This window comes from Malania oleifera, chromosome 1 (assembly GCF_029873635.1).
Source record: "Malania oleifera isolate guangnan ecotype guangnan chromosome 1, ASM2987363v1, whole genome shotgun sequence".
NCBI lineage: Eukaryota > Viridiplantae > Streptophyta > Magnoliopsida > Santalales > Ximeniaceae > Malania > Malania oleifera.
In genome coordinates this window covers 131,608,026-131,628,885 of record NC_080417.1, presented here as the reverse complement: position 1 = coordinate 131,628,885, position 20,860 = coordinate 131,608,026, and the positions used below count along the sequence as shown (strand labels likewise).

At 36.0% G+C, this 20,860-nt stretch overlaps 1 protein-coding gene across 1 annotated transcript; it reads right to left on the bottom strand.

Moving 5' to 3' along the window:
- Positions 1 to 110: 110 nt before the first annotated feature.
- LOC131154896 (ras-related protein RABA1f) lies at positions 111 to 20,580 on the bottom strand. The gene is made up of 2 exons (XM_058107711.1): positions 19,888 to 20,580; positions 111 to 908 (listed from the first exon to the last, which is right to left on the bottom strand). The coding sequence occupies exons 1-2, from the start codon at positions 20,106 to 20,108 to the stop codon at positions 479 to 481; spliced, it is 651 nt and encodes a 216-aa protein (XP_057963694.1). The 5' UTR covers positions 20,109 to 20,580; the 3' UTR covers positions 111 to 478.
- Between the last annotated feature and the right edge of the window lie 280 nt (positions 20,581 to 20,860).

Sequence of the window (20,860 nt, the reverse complement as noted above, 5' to 3'; positions counted from 1 at the left end):
TTTTATTAAAAAAATTCTTTCATATTAATATAATAGATAATTTAGTTAAAACACAACGATGACATAACAATTATGCACATACTAAACCATTCTCAGCAACTACAGAGATCTTAGAACTGATCACTAATCACAAATAATATTCAAAATCGTCCCAAAACAAATTTTGCACATGGTCCTCGTACTAAATATAGTTCTACTATACAAAACAAAGAAACGTTTTCGAGTATCCAATCATTTTATCATAAAAAATTGAACTAACCAGTAATCAGATACAACAAAAATGAGCAAATTGAAAGGAATTGGCATCACATGAAAAGGGAAATCTGGAAGACTGCTGCATTTGGTTAGTGCCCACACCTCTGACCAACACCAGACAAGCTCTAGCATCCCAACAAAAGATCCCGGAAAAATTAAAGCTTCAAAGGTGAAATCTCTGCATACCTTCCTCGATGCAACCAACCTTTGTCCCTCTCGCCAATTATACGGAGCAGCAACCAACCTTTTTAATGGCTGAAACATCATCCTTGGTAACGTTAATGGTTTGGCCCTTCGGCAAGGCTGCAGGGTCATCCCCAATATCAAGGGCTTTTCGACTGACTACATGATAAATTTGAGTAAGCACTTCAGTGAATGCATTCTCCACGTTCAGAGACTCGAGGGCAGATGTCTCCATAAAAAAGGTGTTCTCTCTCTCAGCAAACGCCTTGGCATCCTCAGTGGAAACAGCACGCAAATGACGCAAGTCTGCTTTGTTCCCCACAAGCATTATCACAATGTTGGAGTCGGTGTGGCCCCGGAGCTCCTTTAGCCATCTCTCAACATTTTCAAATGTCACGTGTCGGGTGACATCATAAACAAGCAATGCGCCAACAGCTCCTCGGTAATATGCACTTGTGATTGCACGATACCTATAGCAATGAAAAAATAGATGACTCATCATTCAATAAGTATCACATTTTAATTCTCTAAGAGGTTTGAGTATAAGATAAGAAATCAAACAGTAATATTTTGCAAACAAATACATCTGAAGATTGATTACAATAAACTAAAGCATACATTGCAATTGAAAAGTATCAAATTGAGAAATGAGAACCATGCTCAGCATAAACAAGAGCATAATCAACATAAGGGAAACCTGACAAAAACTAATTCAATACAAAAACTAACTAATAACAATGTCCAGATACAACTTATCTCAAGCATCAGCAAATGCCTTGAAATGGTCATACAATGAGCTTATATTAACAGATACTTAATCATATACCAAAAAAAGACATAGCAATGCATAGTTGTGCCCTAACTATTTGCTTCCAATCACAGGGCATTAGACTAAGGAAAAATATAATTTTTTTTTTAAACCGCAAAAGTGGGAGGGACTTAGATAGCTGGACCTTTTTGAAAGAACTGGACCCATTTACAGTAATTATCCTTGTTAATGTGCGAGAGAGTTGAATAAATAATTAACAAAAGGAATTTTCATTGGCGAACGGAAAGAGTATGAAAGTAACATATTTCACCCATGTTCAAAAAGCAGTTTAAAATATTTAGTATCATGATCTTATGCAACATGAAAGATTAGTTTTACTCAATATTATCATTTTAGTGCTGCTACACAACACAGCCAAACATCATGCATTTTTTTATATAGTCGTACACATCAAGGATCTACTTTAAGCCCTTGTATTTTTGCACTAGTGATAGATGAACCTACTAGGAGTATCAAAATGAGGTTCTATGTAGTTTACAGAAGATATTTTGTTGATGAAACTAGGAATAAATAGAATCTAATTAGAATTGTGGAGAGAAACTGTAGAATCTAGAGGTTTTTGGAAGTACAAACAAGAAAAAATATATGAGCTGAAAAGAATAGGAGGAATATTAGTGAAGACTAAACTTGATGGTTAAGAAATTAAAAGCAATAGCAGATTTTGATTACCTTGGATCTATTGTACAAGCTGAAGGAGAATTGAAGGAGGTGTAATACGTAGAATTAAAGCAAGTTGGGTGAAATGGAGAAGTGCTTTGGGCGTGTTGTGAGATTGTAGAATAACCCTAAAGAAGATTATAAGACCAGCTACACTAGGTGGATTAGAATGTTAGCAACCAAGAAATAACATATCTAAAAAGCAAAACTTGTCAAAAATAAGAATGCCAAGGTGGAGGAATGATCTAATATTAAAAGATAAATTACAGAATGAACAAATTTGCAGTAAGTTACACGTAACTCTTGTAGACGATAAGATAAAGAGAGGGTGGCTGATGGTTTGGAAGTTTGCGATGTCGGCCAAATAGTACACAAAAGATGAGGAGTGAACTAATTACTATTAACAATAGAAGGGGTAGGGGTAGACCTAAGATAACTTAGAATGAAATAGTAAGGATTTAATAGCCCTTAAATTGTCGGACGAAATTGCCCACAATTGTGTAAATTGGTAGAGAAGGATTCATGTAGCCAACCCTGCCTTGTGGGACTCGAGGCTTGTTTGGTTGTGGTCATACCATATACATGGTACAATACACAAGAAGCTAATAGTGACAAAGCGTGACATCTAAGCAGTAAGTATAACATTTCAGCCTTTTTGTTAGGGGTGCAGAACAAATGATACAACGACCAACTGAGCCAGAGTGTTGGAGAGAGCAATATAACCTTCTATTCTTTGCATTAAAATTGAATAAAACTTCAACTTCTTTTTAATCAAATATTGGGGCAAACTCAATAAATATGTTCATGAAGTACATCGAGACATTGAAAACAGGACAAAATAAGAAATGATTCAGCAACTAACCAGCAAATGAATGATTCAAATGGCTCAGATTTAACGGTCATGTAAAGCGAATTGTGAAAGGATAAACCAGCAGAGTTTCTTCAGCACAATTTGTAATGAAAAATTGCACAAAAAATCATTTGAATATTATAACTCTTACATTGGAAAGACCTCAATTCAACTACACAATCATATTCAACTTCATGCTGAAGAATTATGTCTTTTTGTTTCTTCATCTCAAACTTCATTGAACGTTTCCTATGATAATGACGCTATATAATATATGGGACACCTCTCTCCAATTATTGGCACACTGCACATGGACACCTCTCTTCAGATTGAATTCACACCTTTCTACTGTCATCTTCTCTTGAACCAGTGCCACAGTGACCTCTTCTCACAAAAGCATTCAACCTTTTCAGACATTGTCAGCCATCAATCTCAATGTGCTGATTCAAATGCATTTATTTTCTAATATTTATTAATAGACACATTCTGAACCATTAAGCATATTGAGCTCATATCCATGGTGTTGACAGTCATTTAATTGGAGGTCCAGATGTCACAAAACCAAAAATGATGTTAAGGGGATTTAGGAGGGCATGCTAAAGCACCTTCAAATGGTTGAAGCAACAAGGATCTGGGGGTCCTGGATGTTTAGCGACATCCTAACGTGGGAGGCGACAAGGAATCTGTAGAGGAGCCTTTTTCAGGGTGTGGTTGTAGTATGCTCGCTGCAAGTATGGTCGATTTCACAGCAGATGATGTAGTGACTCACTAAGCTCTCAGAGGTCACCCTCCCATAGCGACATCACCAACTCATTACTTTGGCATGTCCTATTGTACCACAACAATCACTAATGTAACAATTGCTATGTCTATTCCATCATTCAAGTGGGGGCTTCCAAAGCAGAATGTGCCCTCAAGGCCCTACATGGACCAAGCTGGGGGTATACCTCCTTGGCAGGCATTCAGCCTCAACTACTAGGTTAGAACAACAACAACAACAATAACAAAGCCATAAGTCCTAGTATCGGCTATATGAATCTTTTTCCTTCAACTCAGACGATCGAGGGCATTTTCCTCTGTTAGAATATCACTTTGGCCAACAATGTGTATTTAGCTTTAACACTCCCCCACACATGCAGCCAGACAGCACTTGAAGAGATAAACAACACGATAGATAACACCATCCAAGGGAATACAATATTTTTTTTTAAACACCACACAATAAATGCGGACAACAAGACTAAAACCTAGGACCTCTAGTAAACAGATCTAATATCATATTAGAAACTACTTTACCTAAAAGCTTAAGTTATTAGGTTGTAGGCCAACAATGTATATCAAACTCTAACATCCACAACTCCCTTACAGGTTATTAAATCCTTCCTCACGACATCATTCCAAGTTAATTTAGGTTTCTACCCCTGCTACTTCTAGTACTGTTAACAATAACCAGCTTGCTCCTCCTCACTAGTGTCCAACTTGGTGTGTGTTTCAAATGCCCAAACCATCTAAGTCGTCGTTCCCTTGTCTTATCTTCTATCGGCGCTAAACTTAACTTATTGTGAATATGTTCATTTCTTAATTTATTATTTAATGTTAAACTACTCATCCACCTTAGCATCCACACTTCAACAACTTTTGGGGTGGTTCAGTATACAAAAACAAACAACAACAGAACCAAACCTTAAGTCCCAATAGGTGGGGTCAGCTATATGAATCCTTTTCTACCAATTTATGCGATCATGGACCATTTCTTTTGATAAATTCAAGGCTGTTAAATCTTTACTCAATGCTAAGTTATTTTAGGTCTACTCCTACCCCTTCTACTGCCCTTCACAATAATTAACTCACTCTTCCTCACTGGCGTACTATATAGCCTACGTTGCAAGTGTCCATACCATCTGAGTCGTCCCTCCCTTATCTTATCTGCTATAGGAGCTACACCTAACTTACCACGAATATGTTCATTCCTTAATTTATCTTTTGGTGTTATACCACTCATCCATCTAAGCATTCTCATCTTGGCAACTTTTACTTTTTGGATATTCTGTTTCTTCATCACTCTACATTCTGATCCATACAACATAGCTGGTCTTATAGCCGTCCTATAAAACTTCCATTTTAATTTCAAGGGTATTCTACAATCACAAAGCACGTTTGAAGCACTTTTCCATTTTACCCAACTTGCTTCTATGCATTATATCATCTTCAATTCTTCCAGCTTACATAATAGATCCAAGGTATTGAAATCTACAAGTGCTATTTATTTCTTCATCATCAAGTTTAACTTTGTCTCCAATATTCCTCCTACCATTATTGAAATTTCATTTCATTTCATATATTTTGTCCTATTTTTACTTATCCTAAAGCCTCTAGATTCCAAAACTTCTCTCCATAATTCTAACTTAGCCTCTACTCTGCCCCTAGTTTCATCAATCAATGCAATATCATCTGCAAACAACATACACCATGGAACCTCATTTTGAATGCTCTTAGTCAGTTGGTCCATCACTAAAGCAAAAAGATAAGAGCTCAAAGCAGATCCTTGATGTACACCTATGGTGATTGGAAATTCTCTAATTTCTCCATTTATAGTGCTTACACTAGTTTCTCTAGTTTCTCCATCACTAGGGGTTGTTTGGTATCATTGTCAAAAATTAGAGAAACGGAAACCAACAACTAGAAATAGAAACAGAAACTAGAAACTAACAACCAGTTTGGTTAACATTTATAAAACTAATACAAATTAAAAACTTAATTAAAAAAATGCATATTTTCATCTTTAAATCAAAATTTTATAAAAATATGATTAAAATAATAAAATTACAAATAAAGCACATTAAAAAAATTACTATAATAAAATAAAATTTATTTTAATTATTTTACTTTCCAATACAAATTTTATTTGACATGACAATTGAGAAATAGTAAAAGTACTTTGTAATTGGATTTATAATTATTTTCTGAAATTTATGTATATATTTATTTTAATTATATTTAAATTCAGATGATCATTTAATTTTGAGTTTAATTTAAAAGTGCATAAAAAGAAAAATTTAATCCAAAAAAACTATTTTTGGATATTAAAACTTTAGGCAACAGGTTACCAAAACAACTTAAAACCATAAAATCTAGTTTTCAGTTTTTTAACAAATAGTTGAAAATCGACAACAAAAACAAATACGTTTTTATAATCTATTTTTTCATTGTGGAGAAATAGAAATAGAAAACAGAAAACAGAAAACTAGAAAACAACACCGATACCAAACAAACCCTTAATTTTTTGAATATGTTGTTTCTTAGTTGCCCAACATTCAAATCCACATAACATGGCGGGTCTTATAGCTGTCCTATAGAACTTTCCTTCTAATTTGACTATGATCACATTGCAAACCTGAAATACTCCATTTTACCCAACTTGTTTTAATTCTATATACTAAATCCTATACAATTTCTCCTTCCACTTGCATAATAGATCCAAGATATCAAAACTTCTAGGTTAGAATCAACTCAAAACCTCTTGACCATCTTAACGATTAGAGCAGAGAACATATTACTTAGCCAACCTTGAGGACACCACCTTGCTGCTATCGTCTTGGATGATACAAGCAGGCTGTCAAATTTTATGTTGAACCCTATGCTTTATCAATGTGTACCTCCACATGGAAGCAGAGAATGCTGCAAGAATTTTAAAATCAGCAGAAGCACCAATTATTTTCCCCACCTCGTCTTAAAAAAAAGAAAAAAAGAAAAAGAACTTCATTAATTAGAAAAGAAGAATATACAATGACGACGATAAGAAATTCTCGAAAGGAAAAGTAAAGAATACTATCAAAACAATAAAGCTCTTCCAGTCTTACTAGAAATCCTCAAAACATATACCCTTAAAGCAGCCTGTAAACACCCAAAGATATGCCAAATATTGGATCCTATAATCCCAAAGAAAATTTGAAGCAATTTCTTCCCATTAACAATTTGTGAATTTCGCTCCAGCTAGATCCCTAAAATAATTGCAAAGAGCACACACTTCTACAAAGTTGCATCAGTCTTTCTCTTCCGAAACCCAATAAAAGAAACAACCAAAACTCATCCACCGACTTTGGGCACATGCATTGAGGGCCACCAACAAAATAAAATCTTTGATCTAACTCCATTAAGGGCCGTCAATCTTTGATCTCTCTCTCTCTCTCTCTCCCTCTTCTGAGAGAAAAGAGCGCTCAATCTAGATCAAAAGGGGATTTGAGATTGGACAAAGTGCCGAAGAGCCCTTGTATGGTAGTTCTCAAATACAATTGATCTCAAAAGACGTGGGTGTGATTTCCTACAGTTTCTAGAAATTGGCTTTCTAATGGTTGCCAATCTTTAGTCGATTGGGATGGGACCGAAGTAAGTAGCTGAGTCAGCAAACCCATAAATTTTTAAATGGGGGAAAAATATATATAAACAATAAAAATATTTTGTTGTATTTTTCAAGAAAAAATTAATAAAAACACAATTATACCTCAAAATTTAACACAAATAAGAATATTTTTAAATAACATTCATTTATGATAAAAGAAAAATAGAACACTTTCGACATGCTACTGCAGTTAATCTTCCATGTTTCTCCAAATCTAACATAGTCATTGCTCCTAATACTTGCACAATTGCACCAAAAAAGGGGCAAAAGACATTTACCTCTCTTGAGGTTTTAAAAAAAAAAAAGGCAAGAGCCTCTAGATCTCCCCAGAGATTTTAAAATTCCCGCACTTCCCCTGACATTTGATTTTTGGGACACTTATACTCCTAAAATAATTGCTTTTTCGCCAATTATAAGGGGAGATTTGTTTCTTTTTGGAAAACCTCATGAGAGATCTATGGAATTTTAGATATCTTAGGGGAGATCCTTGAAATTTTTGAAATCTCAAGGGAAGTCCTTGTCTTTTTGCCAAACTTCAAAGGAATTCAGTGTCTTTTTATCCAAAAAATAAATAAATAACAAAAAATGAAAAAAGAAAATAAAGCAACACCTCTCCAAACATCTTCTATAATTGTTCTCAGTGAGTATTCATATTTTGGAACCTTTGAATTATTTGCTCATTATCAATACTCTCAAACACATCTTTTTAAATAAATGCAATCATACAATCATTTAACCATTAATCTCCAATGCGATTATGCTACCAAGTTCCAACACTATATAATGTTCATGGCTGAGAATGCTCTTTCTACTATTGCAGTTGCAACTGATAATAACAAAGCTAATTTCAAAAATAAAAGCACCAAAGGATACACAATATGATTCATTGTCTCAACCAATTTTCTAGAAAGATTATCAATTCTCTTTTTCCTAAAAATGCACTGTTTGAACGTGCATCGAAGATATAATTCTCTAGTTGGTTGTCAAGTGCCATTAGCTCCATGCAAGAAAAATCATATGAATAGAATTGGGCAAGTTGGAGAAATTATTTGCTTATCAAAAGCAACAAATGAATCTACTGGATTTAAGCATGTCACGCTACAAAGTAACGTAGTATTTGTTTCTATCAAACAATTATTAAGCTCTTGAAGTTGTCAATCAATTACTTAATAAAACATTTTGACTTGAAAGTGATGCAAATTTGAAAAGGTTCAATCCTTCACCAAGATTGCCCTAGAGCTACAAAAGCATCATCCATACTTGGAATGGAAATTTTGTGAGTGCTGCAAAAAAGTAGAAACATCATTTAGCAAAGATTCCCATCCTTCATATCTCATCATTTGTAACCATTGTTTCAATACTTTAATCTACACGTTTAAGGTAACTTCATCTTTTCTTTGTAACGTTTGATCTCATTAAGGGCAAGTTAAGTGCAAATTCAAAAGATTGCACCAAAGCCAACAATGCACTTACTTTAGCTCTTTGGTCTAAGCTAATACCATCTTCTTCAACAACTTTAAGCACATCAATTACAGAAGAAAACATAGTGACCAAATTGATTACAGATTCATAATGAGAATCCCCAGTGAGTATTATTGGCCTATTTGAGAATGGACTCTTCATTCAAACCATGCCCACTAAAAAGTTGACCATTTTGCAAAGCTCTCACAACTTTACTAGCTTGAGTTTTTCGAAGAATATCTCACCACTTGCATGAAGCATCAACCACCAAATATTCTTGCATGAAGCACCAACCAAATTGGTTAAATTGATATTCAAGTTAAAAAGTTAGCAATTTCAACTTACTTCTTTGCAAAGGCTACGAATGCTAATTGAAACAGATGAGAAAGACAATGAACATGAAATGCAAATTCATTTTCCTTCATGATCAAACTCTTAAGATCACTGAGTTCCCTCATGTCACTTACTTCATCATAACCTTGACCACACACTCTAAATAAAGTCAACCCATGCCTTGAAAGTAGGGATTCAATAAAAGCTTTAAGTGACATAGTGGTTATATCTAAAACATGAAGAAGGCTAATAACGCGTTCAATGATACAGCTTCCTTATCCACATAATGCAAAACAACGGCCATTTGCTACTTGATTGAAATTTCACAAGCTTCATCAATTAAAATTGCAAATAGCTAATCACCAAGATCATTAATACTTGAGAAAATAGTCTCACTAGCTACAACACTAGCAATATATTTACGGATATTAGGGGGCACAAATTTGAGACTTCCTCAAGCTTTTTTCAAAAGTTGACCAATAACCTCAATGTGATAATAGAAAGTATAGAAGCTCAACAAAGTCACCTTGATTGCTTGAATTCTCAGATTCATCATGACCTCAAAATGCTAACCCTTGACATTAAAAAAAAAAAACAAAACAAACAAAAAAAATCAATTGTTGCAGTCAGGTGAATCCTATATTCTTATTTGGCCTGATCCGTTTGCTTTGAAATAACAACTTCAATATGTTGCTTTTGGTTAATTAAAGCTTAGCATATCCTCTAGGCTTGATTATGTGCACTGCTAGGACCTTCAACATGAACTTGCAGTCTCTTTTTCCTTCTCCAATTTGAAAAAACATCGGCAGTAAGGAAGTCACCATCCCCTTGTTCTCCAAAATCAGGCATCATAAAATAATGACACAAACAAAATGCTGCATTTTTTGATTTTCTATATTCTAACCAATTTCCAAATTCATCAAACTAATCTAGATTAAAATATAGAAAATCAAAAGATGAAATTGGTTAGAATATAGAAAATCAAAAGACGCAGCATTGGTTAACAAGGACCCTTCTGAAAGTAAGCCCTTCAAATTTCATAAAATAACAACAATAGGATTACCATCCTATTGATTTCCACAATACAAACAAAATGCTGCATCTTTTGATTGTGGAAATTTATGCTCCCTTGGTTAACAAGGACCCTTCTGAAAGTAAGCCCTTCAAATTTCCTCTTATTGATTAGGATGGTAATCTGAAATTTTGGGATGTTCTCCAGGATCTGATGAGAGATTGTTCAAGTCAACATTGATATGGACTTTCTTACATATTTGGACATTTTCAAGGCTATTAGATTCTTGAATAGGAAATGAATCATTCACTAGTGGATTTTTGTTTTTTTTTTTTTTTAAATACTACTCCATAACTAAGCAAATAAATAATAACTAATTTGTTGTAAGCACTAGAATATAATAATGCATAAAACAAAACACTAAAAAATTCTAAAATCATAAAGCTTATTTTATATTTAATTGCAAAAGTCCTAAATTATAATTTTAAAAGTCCATTAAAGGTAGTACATATTAATTTTCTGTAAGCATTGGAATTTAATAATGCATAAATTAAACATTAAACTCACAAAACTTATTCTATATTTAATGGCAAAAGCCAAAGCCCCAAATTTTAATTTGTGAATTTAATGTTTTAATTTCCAAAGCATTCCAATCTTTACAAGCTATTAGCTCACTGCCCAATTCCCAAATAACAAGCATTGAAACAATATTCAGAAAAAAAAACAAAAAACAAAACACAAACAACAGAATGTAAAAAAATAAATAAACAAAGTAACAAACAAGCATGCTTTACTTTTCTAACGAACAAGCCACTGGCCCATTGCTCACTGCCCAGTAGAAGAGAAAAAAATAAAAAAAGCAACCTTTAATTACAAGCCACTGTTCCACTGCCCAATTTTCAATAAACAGGCATTGCAACATATTTAGCAAAAAGAAGTGGACTAAATGTAAAAAGACAAAACATATAATAAATTAAAATATTAAGTTATTGACCATTTAGCCTGCTGCCAGTAGCCTAGAAAAATCTAAACTCTAAAGAAACTATATTTTTTTTAAATCCGTGAGAGTGAGAGAGAGAGAGAGAGAGAGAGAGCAAAGTCAAAAGAGAGAACCTTCTTAGAGAGAGCAAACAGAGGACCTGAGATTCTGAGAAGATGAAGACAAGCCGATAAGGAGAGCAGAGTAGTACTAACCATAACTGGACATGTGTGGCTGCTCTATGACCTGAACAGCGTAGATGTGTGAACTGTGAGTTAGCGACTGTGGCTGTGCTGCCAGTGCCAGACAGCGGATGTTGTCGGATGCGGCTGTGGCTGCAGCTACTGAATTTGATCAGGATGCTTGCTATGGCTGTTGTCTAAGGAAGGTCTTGAAGTGAAATTGTTTTTGCCCTAGGAAAGGAGGAAAGATTGGAGTTTTCTTGTTTGTTCATATAGATCAGCAATTTTTTTTTCTTTTTAATTTACATAAAATTATAATTCAGCATGCGGTGTTGGCTGTTGATTAATAAAGGTAGGGAAGTTTCTGGAGTTAGGGCCGGGCTGGAAAGGGAAGAGATGATCAGTTTTCACTTCTGGTGATTCAAAAGCTGATAGGTGGCGAAGATTTGTGAATTGAGTATTGTGAGTTAGCTAGGGATTTCCGTCCTGCTGCTGGTGGAAAAGATGAAGTCAGCAAGCTCATTGATTGTTGACTCAGGTGGTGATGGCAGAGAAGAATGGCAAAGGAAAATGAAGTAAACAAGGTGATGTGCCCTAGAGAAAAGGTGTGTTGATAGGGAAAAGTCAGATTTGTGCAGTGTGTGGTGGTGAGTTGCATTTGAAGAAACTTGGGTATTCATTGGCAGAAGCCATGAGTTCTTGTTCAGAGATGACTCCCACGGAGGCGGCTAGGGTTAAGACAAGGGCTGCAAGGTGGAAGACATGGCTAGGGTTTCTCTAGGGGAGGATGAGGCAATTAAGATTGAGCTGGGTTGTTCGTTGATTATTCCGGACTTGGACCAGTTACTTGAAAGAAGAGGAGTTTCTTATTTAAGGTGGGCCAGTGACTCGAACAGCCCCATATTCAGGCTACTACTAGTTTGAACATGGGTCACTTTTTGGAAAGAGCCTCATTTTCTTCCCAGTTGGACACCTAATTGAGCAGGCCCATAATCTGAGAATTGCTGACAAAGCCCAGGAGTTAGTAGCAACAGCCCATGGATTTGATCAGCATTCAAAAATATAGGTCAGGGAGATTCTATTTGATGGATTTCAAGCAGCAGAGAGTCCCAAAAACATTCTTATTGCAAGATCCAAGGCCTGAGGAATAAGCACAAGGAGCAGCACTGCTCTATTACGGCTCGTTTGGTTTGGCGGAATAGCTATTCATTGGAATAAGATGAATATAGTTAAATTTTGGGAATCAAGGGAATAGTTATTCCTTATATATTCTTAATTATTTCCTTCAACATGTAATAAGAAAGTAATAAACATTCCCATAATGAAATATGAAAATAGTTATTCCTTATCTATTCCTTATTATGGACTCATAAAATGTTTGACATTGTTATTTACTTTATAGTAACAAAATTTCTTCTATAACTAATAGTGACTAACCTACTAAAACTAATCTATTCTTGGGAAGAGACATTCCGCAAACCAACGTAACCTTAATATCTCAAATGGTAGGAAGACATTTTCTACAAAGGAAGAGGTAATAATAGCTGAATAGAAGCAGATCGCCTTGAAGTGATGGGTTGACAAGAGAGATCTCAGTTGAAGGCATAAAGTGGGGAAGTTCACAGGTGAAACAGGAGTAGCAACCAGTTGGAGGGCATAAGGAGATGACTTTTGGCCATGGTTTATGACTAGAGGTGGAAAGTATATTTCAGGGGAAAGCAAGGATGGAAAAGAATGTAAAAGGGCCGTGGCTAAGAAGGTGCATACCCATTGATTAGTGAGGAAGGAGGGAAAGGTAATAAAAGTTCGTTTTGCTAGCAATTTTACGAAATTAAACATGCAAGGGAGAAAATTTTTAAAAATAGATGATGCTGGAATTTTAAGTAGAAGAATCTCAGAATTGCTCTAAGTCTGACTTGGATAAGAATAAAGGATCATTTCCAGAATGAAAAGAAATGGAGGTATGTCTTGGAAAAAGACAGTAGAACAGCATCATGGTATTATAGCTTGGAGAGAATTTAAGAGAAATGGAGGAAGGAGAGGGAAGAAGAAGTAGGAGGAAGAAGATACAATTTTTTCCTTTTTTTTTATATATTTTTTTATTTTACCCTATTTATAAGAAGCATAAATTACAAGAATTGCACATAAACCTTAAAAATACATGAAAGTTAAAACCCCTAAAATGCACAAATATTACAAACAAATCCTAAATATACATAACCTTACTACTAATTCAACTAAGTGCACATAATAAACAAATAAAAAAAATACAACAATCCCTTGATCCAAACAATTTGAATCACTAGAAAAGGGTCTACTCATGGTGCAGCTTCTTGTCCAACATCAAATCTCCCCCACTAGCAACAAATTCAGCCTCAAATTTTGATCTGTTGGAGGATCAATCACTTAGAAAAATAACAAAATGCAGCAAAATCTGATGCTTATTGATGACAACGACAAATTGATGCTCTAAAGTGCTGGTGGAACACTGGTAATCCAATTTCTAGCTTTTTGTATCAAAATACAGTACTTGCTTACAAAATGACATCTGAAATCATAATTCCAGCGAGCATTGCTGGCGCACGGGGCACGTGTGCAACTGACGAGGATCTTCCAGTGAAAAAATTTCAAATGTTGGTTGATCAAGGGGCAGTGAGTCCAGTGGTGGTGGCACTGTGAAGAGAAATTGCCAGGAAGTAAGGGATTTTGAAGGGGGTTGTCTGGGAAATTTTCAGGTGGTGCATGGGCCCACCCTCCTCATCAGATGGAGAAACAATTTTGGGAGGAGCCTTTCGAAGTGTCTGTTTCTGACTTTCTGGTGGTGGTAGTGGTGTTGCAAGATGATTTCTAGAAAGTGGTGCTCAAAATCAAGAGGCATGGCTGATTTTCTAGAAGTTTTTCAATGAAGTGTTCTGAGCCTGCAAATTTCCTGCGAGTAAATTTTGAGAATTCTCTGGTTTTTGAAGAATGCTGATAGAGATTGGAAGAGAATATGAAGTGGCTCTGATTTGTGACTCTTGCAACAATAGGGTTACAGCCTTACTTTTATTTTTATTTTTCAAACAAAAATTCAGAGCAGGGAGAATGACTGAGGAGCTGAAATCTGCAATTGGGATTTAAATTCCTAAGAGAGAGAGAGAGAGAGAGAGTGAAGAAGAGAAAATAAGGGTAGAGGAAGAGTGAGGGGAAAATGGGGATTTAAAATGGAAGAATGATGTGGTCGTGGTTGGGCTTTGATACCAAATGATGCAGAACATCATCATGGTATTATAGACAGGAAAGAATTTAGGAAAATGGAGGAGAGGAGAGGGAAGAAGAAGAAGATCACACTCCACTTTCAATTCAAATTCATAAAGAACTAACTCTTAGATGAGTTTCACACCCTATTTATAAGAAAACATAAATTACAAGAATTACACATAAACCCTAAAAATACATGAAATTACAAATCAGCCCCTAAAATGCACAAATAATACAACCCCAAATACACATAATTGTACTAATAATTAAAATAAACACACATAGTAAACTATTAACTAACACAACAATCCCTCGACCCTATTCTTCTGAATAGTCTCCAGCAAGGGTCTGCCCATGGTCCAGCTTCTTGTCCTACATTAATATGACAGTAATTTCGCATATGATAGTGATCTATTGTTGGATGACATTTGAGAACAACTGAATTATGCTTCCTACTTCTAATGCACTTGGAGATATTTCTTGTGTGCCTCCTCTTTTTTTTTTTGGATACGCTGGGTTTCCTGGGCTTACCCACCAGACTAATCCCACGCCTACGCCAGGTGTGCCCACAGCCAACACGTAGGAGGTAAATCCGGATGTGCGGTGCAAGCGGCAGGTTTCGAACCCCAGATCCATCGTTGTAAGCGGTCTTCTGGGACAAGTCCTTACCACTGTTGTAAGCGGCCTTCTGCTTGAAGGTTTGGAGGATGTATCGATTTTTGAGGATGGGTAATTGGATGTGGGCAAGAGAGGATGGGCGATTGGATGTAGACTTGGCTGTGAATAACCAGTATGGGAATGGGATTTTACCACTCCTGCAGAGGTCAGTGGGCAGGAAAGAGAATTACAGCCTAGGAGAGGACAAGAGATCCTGATAGCAGAAAACAGAAAGAAATAAAATAAAAAATTGCAAAAAAAAACATAAATAAGGAAATAAAAAAAAAAAACATAGAAAAAACTAACAAGACTTTAAAAAGCAACTCAAGGTCAGCGGAAACTAGCAAGACTACAGAGCTCTATCAACTCCAAAGGGAAGGGCTTAAAGAGGGGTTTTCTTAATTAAGGTTTGTTAATTTTTGTTTTTTTTTTTGTTTTTAAATTTCCTTCCTTGTGAACTTCTTCAATTTTTCTTTTGATTTCTTTCAGTTTTTCTGCTATGAGGATGTCTTGTCCTCTCCTAGGCTGTAATTCTCTATCTCTTTCTTAACATACTTCTTTTGCAATAAAAATAATAATAATATGATGGCCAAAAAAGGACATAAAAATTCACCAGAAGAATCCAGAAACCACTCCCTAGCATCCTCTTATTTGAAACCTGATCCCCCTCAAACACACACAGCAAAGAAACAAACTCCTCCCACTGTCTATCATTTAGACCTCTTCTAAAAAATACGAAGGAACTATAGAGCCACCACAAGTCCCAAAAAAAATAGAAAAAGGGAACAAGTATCATGGACTGATAAATGATAGAGACAAGGAAAAAACTTTTTTCAGTGCTTATCTCCCCACTGAAAAATCCTCCCGAAAACGTACCTGCACCACTTTATACTTAGTTGAAGGAATAAAAAGGGGGAAGACTTGTGTTTTAAACCTCCAAAGATCTTCAATGGAACATCTAAGACCTATAGTAGTATCCTAATCATTCACCTGCAGGCCAAATTTAGTTTTAAATATCTTCGTGCCAAAGAGAGTTTCCTCTAAGGGAAACTGCCATAACCATTTTCCAGAAAAGCGCGCTTTAAGACACCAAATTACCAATCCCCAAGCCCCCTTCCTCCTCAGACCTATACACAATCTCTCAAATACCCAATTGATCCCTCTTCTCTTCAGCACTGACCAAAAGAAAACTCTCATTGCTTCCTCAATCTTGTTACTTACCCAGCTAACCCCTCTTGCTCCCTGGGGGTTCAAATAAAGAAAAAAATATAAAGGAGCAGAGGCAAGCATGAATAGGAGTGAGAACCCACTCAAAAAGAAAAGAACACCCTCCCACCCATCTAAACGCGACGCTACCTTCTAAATAGGACAGCAACCAAGTTAAATAATAGCATCCAGCTAAAGCCTTAAAACGCTCTAAATCACTACTATCCAGATTAATGCCAGCCACTCTGTTTTTGGGCTTGTTGATTTTAAGATTGGAGACGAGAAATCTTGGAAATGATCGAAAAAGAATCAATTGGTAAACAATGCATTTTCTTAAGGTAAACCCCCTACTTGGCTGATACCTCATACAATCTTTGAGTCACCTATGTGCCATAGGGTGTAAACAGATGAGGGGGTCTTCAAAACTGTTGACCTTTTAGAAGATGTGATGGGTAACCAGGATGCTCAGGATCTCCTAGATGAATTGGGTCTTAGTTTGGTAAATCATAGTACAAAGGGAGTTAGGCTTAGGGAAGAGGAATCTAGAGATAAGGAAGAAGGTGAAGAAATTGAAGATAGATTAGCATCTTCAATTAACTATGAGAAAGGAAGCAGGTCATTGGGGGTTAATAGTAGTGTCGAGTGAAGATTCTCTCTTAGAATGTGCGAGGAGGTTAGGGAGTGGTTAAGAATTTGGTTAATAAAGTTTGTCCTGATGCCTAGTTTTTCAGCAGAGACTAAACTAGGAGAAGTATATACCTTCTTCATTACGAGCATTTACAAAGGATGTTATATCCAAGCATTTACCAAGCATCCAGAAAAGCTGAAAAGAACATTTACCAAGCATATTATACTCAACTTTTGCTTTTTAAAGGAGAATCCCATCCAAAAAAGTGAGGGCCAACTCACGATAGAAGTGCCAAAAATTATAGAATTGGTGAAGCATTTCCTTATTGTGATAAACTTGCTATTGTTTTTTTCTTTTCGTAGAGGCAAATGGAAATGCAGTTGAGTACGCAAGTAATGTTGACAAAGTGGATGGCATAATAAGTCTCAAACTACTATAAATTTTCTTTGTGAGCGGGTAAAACAACAGTGCGATGAATGGGTTGTTTCCATCACAGTACTCCAGCAGGACCAGCACTACCCAAAGAGGCACAAAAAAAAATAAATTGAAGTAATCTATTAGCAAGAAAATTTCTAGCTCTGATAACATGATGGATGAATCCTTGATCAACACAATACAAAATGTTGGGAAGATATTTCAGAAAGAAGTTTGAAATTGGTGGAGAATGCCTCATGGTTGAGGCAGATAGTGGTAATAGGAGGATGGAGCTTTTCCAAGAAGAAAGAAAATTTTATATTGAGTCTAGACGAAGTTAAATATCAAGAGCTACTTACATTTGATTCCCACAAGTCTGACCGCTGAGATTATGGATGTGATTATGTGATTCAACCCCCCTATATGTCTATTTAGATGCATTACTTTTCTCTTTAAACAGTTTAAAGCATGAACAGTGAACACTTTTCTGTTTTTGCTGTGTAGGTTTGGATATGATGATGCTTACATAAACTACCTTTAGGTTGTTATAGTCTTTGTGTTCAAGTATTTTGGATATGCGTACATGGAATTAAAACATTATATAGTCATTTCTAGAATAAAAAGTACTTTCACTGCAGCTTTGGATGTGGTGTTCTTGACGAGTTGATCAATATTTTAGTATTTTCCTTCAGCTATTGGATTTTGCCATAAAATATCACTTGAGAGGATTTCTTTTTGATATCTAATCCCTCATCCAGCTTCAAGATATTTAAGAAAAATAAATTTATTTTATCATTATTCCTAGGAAAAAACCAAACAAAGAAATCTCATCTTCCCACAAACCTAACTATAATCTCTTCTAAATGATTTTGTAGGAAGGCTATATTCTTGAGAACAAGATGCAATGAGGCATCTAAGATTCCTCGAACCAAATGCCACATAAGGATTCTCCAAGCTCCTAACCTCCATAAGACCCCCTCTAAATAATTTATGAAAAGTTAACTGGGTTTTTTTGGAAAACCCACTGATCTTGGCTTAATACTACAACATTGGTTCAAGGTGACTTTTTCAATGACGTGGAAAATGCTTTGCATGTGCTGGTGCTGAGGCTTCTCAAAGGATCATTAGCACCATGGATTTGCAAACAAGGTTCCAACTTCCATGGAGGATTATTAGCACCACAAATGTCTCCAAGTGATCCATTGGATCCATTCTATCATCATGCAACTCCATTTGAAGCATTATGAAAAGGAATAACAAGTGGTTCATGAACAATTCCTCTATGAATCACAATTCACCTTGAAGATGATGTTATCATATTCAGAGCAAAGACAATTCATCTTCAGCTCCCCTTCCAAAAGGGCATGCTCTCTACCTCCATCTTCGCCATGAGATCCTTCATAGATTAGTGCCTTATGAGGCCTTCCATGTAAGATGCTAAACTAGATTGCTTTTCAACTCCAAGATGACAATTTCAAGTGGGATGAGCCTAGGGACGAGCACGAGTGTCGCCTTGCTCCCTTTGTGATGATATCTCCCCTTATTTTGGCATTTGGATGCCAACGACACATCCAAGTATCCAAGAAATTTCCCCAACTTGTTCTTACATTGCAATGAATTAAGGGCAATCTCCATCGCCAAGTGTCTGTGCTCCCATTGTGGATGTTGTTACGTCATGATCAGAATTGAGAACATGAGCAGACTACTCTCTGTATCATTCAAAACCATAGATGACACCAATCTATTGATTTGATTATGCTATAGTGGTTTGTGTGGGTCAAAGGTAGAATAAGAGTGAGCCTTGGATTGAGCTGGTGATGAAAGGGGGGATGACTAAAGACATTCTCCTCATCTATGAATAATAGTTGGTTGGGTGTAGAAAGGTTATACTTTGGTGGGATGAGTGGTGTAGATTATGGGAATGGATTTGAGATTGGAACATCCCGCATCAAAAACCATTAGAGTACTTTTGTTTTGGTGGCTGAAGTTTACAGAACTGGGCTTATTCCAGGACTAGAATGACTATGGTAGTTTTCATGTCCCATGTTTGGGTCATACCCTACCGAAAATAACCAAAAAAAGAAAAAAAGCAAAAGGCAATCTAGTACATTTGGTTACTGAGATTGCCTAGGCTTTGAAAGAAGGGTTCAATTCCCTCAAAGATTTCATTTCATGAAAAGAGGAAGACCAAAAATTTCTAATGCTGCTTTTGAAAGCATGGATTTCAGACCTTAGATTTGGATTTGAGGGGATTTGGACAAATTTCAATACAATTTTATATTAAATCTTTCTAAATCCAATACAAATCCAAATCAGGTTATCCAAACATAGGGTAAGCTCTTTCCTTTCTCCATATTTTCTCAGATGTCAGACAGAAAATAGACTGCTCTTTTTTAAAAAGAAAAATTAAATTGAAGGTACTAGCACCATTGAAAAACGGCTTCGGATCTGAAATGTTTACTTTCTTCCCTTTAGCCACATTTTCCCAGCAAGCAAAGAGAAACAAAAAAGCATGAAAGACAAGATTCAAAATTGGAGAAAGTGTCCATGGAGTCTCAAGGCAGATCGAGAAGAGAAAAAGGACAGAAAATGAGAGAAAAACCTTTCTTGGCCGGCGGTGTCCCAAATCTGAGCTTTGACAATCTTATCGTCAACGCGGACACTGCGGGTGGCGAATTCGACACCAATGGTCGACTTGGACTCGAGGCTGAACTCGTTCCGAGTGAATCTGGATAACAGGTTTGATTTGCCCACTCCAGAGTCCCCTATCAACACCACTTTGAACAGATAATCGTAGTCGTCGTCCGCTCTATACGCCGCCATCTGGGTTCAATAGAGATTTATGGGTTTGTATCACAGATCAGAATGCACAACTCTGATTCAAAAGGAAGGTTGGCTCTGAAATACTGCTAAGGCAAGCAGTGTGTATCTGTGCAGAAGCAGAGATCGAGCTTCAGGGCTTTAGGGGATAACAGAGGTCTAGGATTTTAGGGAGACAGAGAGAAGGGCTCGGAGGAAAAAACAGAAAAGAGCAGATGGGGTCGGAAGGCAGAGGGCAGATTTGGGGTGACAGTGACAACAGACACGAGCGTCAGCATGTGGGGCTGAGAGAGAGAGACTGGGTTTTGGTTTTGCCCCGCAGGAACCACTTCGTTTTCGTTTCAACTCCGAGGTTTGGGTACAACAACATCTTCATCATCTTGCAGCCATTGGTGTCAGCTTATAAATTTCCTCATCAATACCCAAGACTTATCTGTCACGAACTATCAAATAGAAGGCGGACACACTAATACACATGATGCAATAATATCAGGTCAGTCTTTCAAATTTTTGAAATTTAAAGGGTGGTAATTTTTTACTATCATAAAAATAATAATAACTAATAATAACTAAAAATAGTTATAATATTTATTACTATAAAAATGATGATGGTGATAATAATAATAATAATAATAATAATAATAATAATAAAAGGAAAAAGCAATAATTATTATTTTAAGGATGATAATTATTATGAAAATAATTTTAAAAATAATAATAGCTAATAGTAATTACAATAGCAATAATAAGTAATA

Bases quoted from the DNA above. Each gene is read 5' to 3' on its own strand.
- LOC131154896 (XM_058107711.1), bottom strand. From the start codon at position 20,108: ATGGCGGCGTATAGAGCGGACGACGACTACGATTATCTGTTCAAAGTG. The intron at 909-19,887 runs GTTTTTCTCTCA...TCATTGCTATAG, and splicing joins GACACCGCCGGCCAAGAAAG to GTATCGTGCAATCACAAGTG.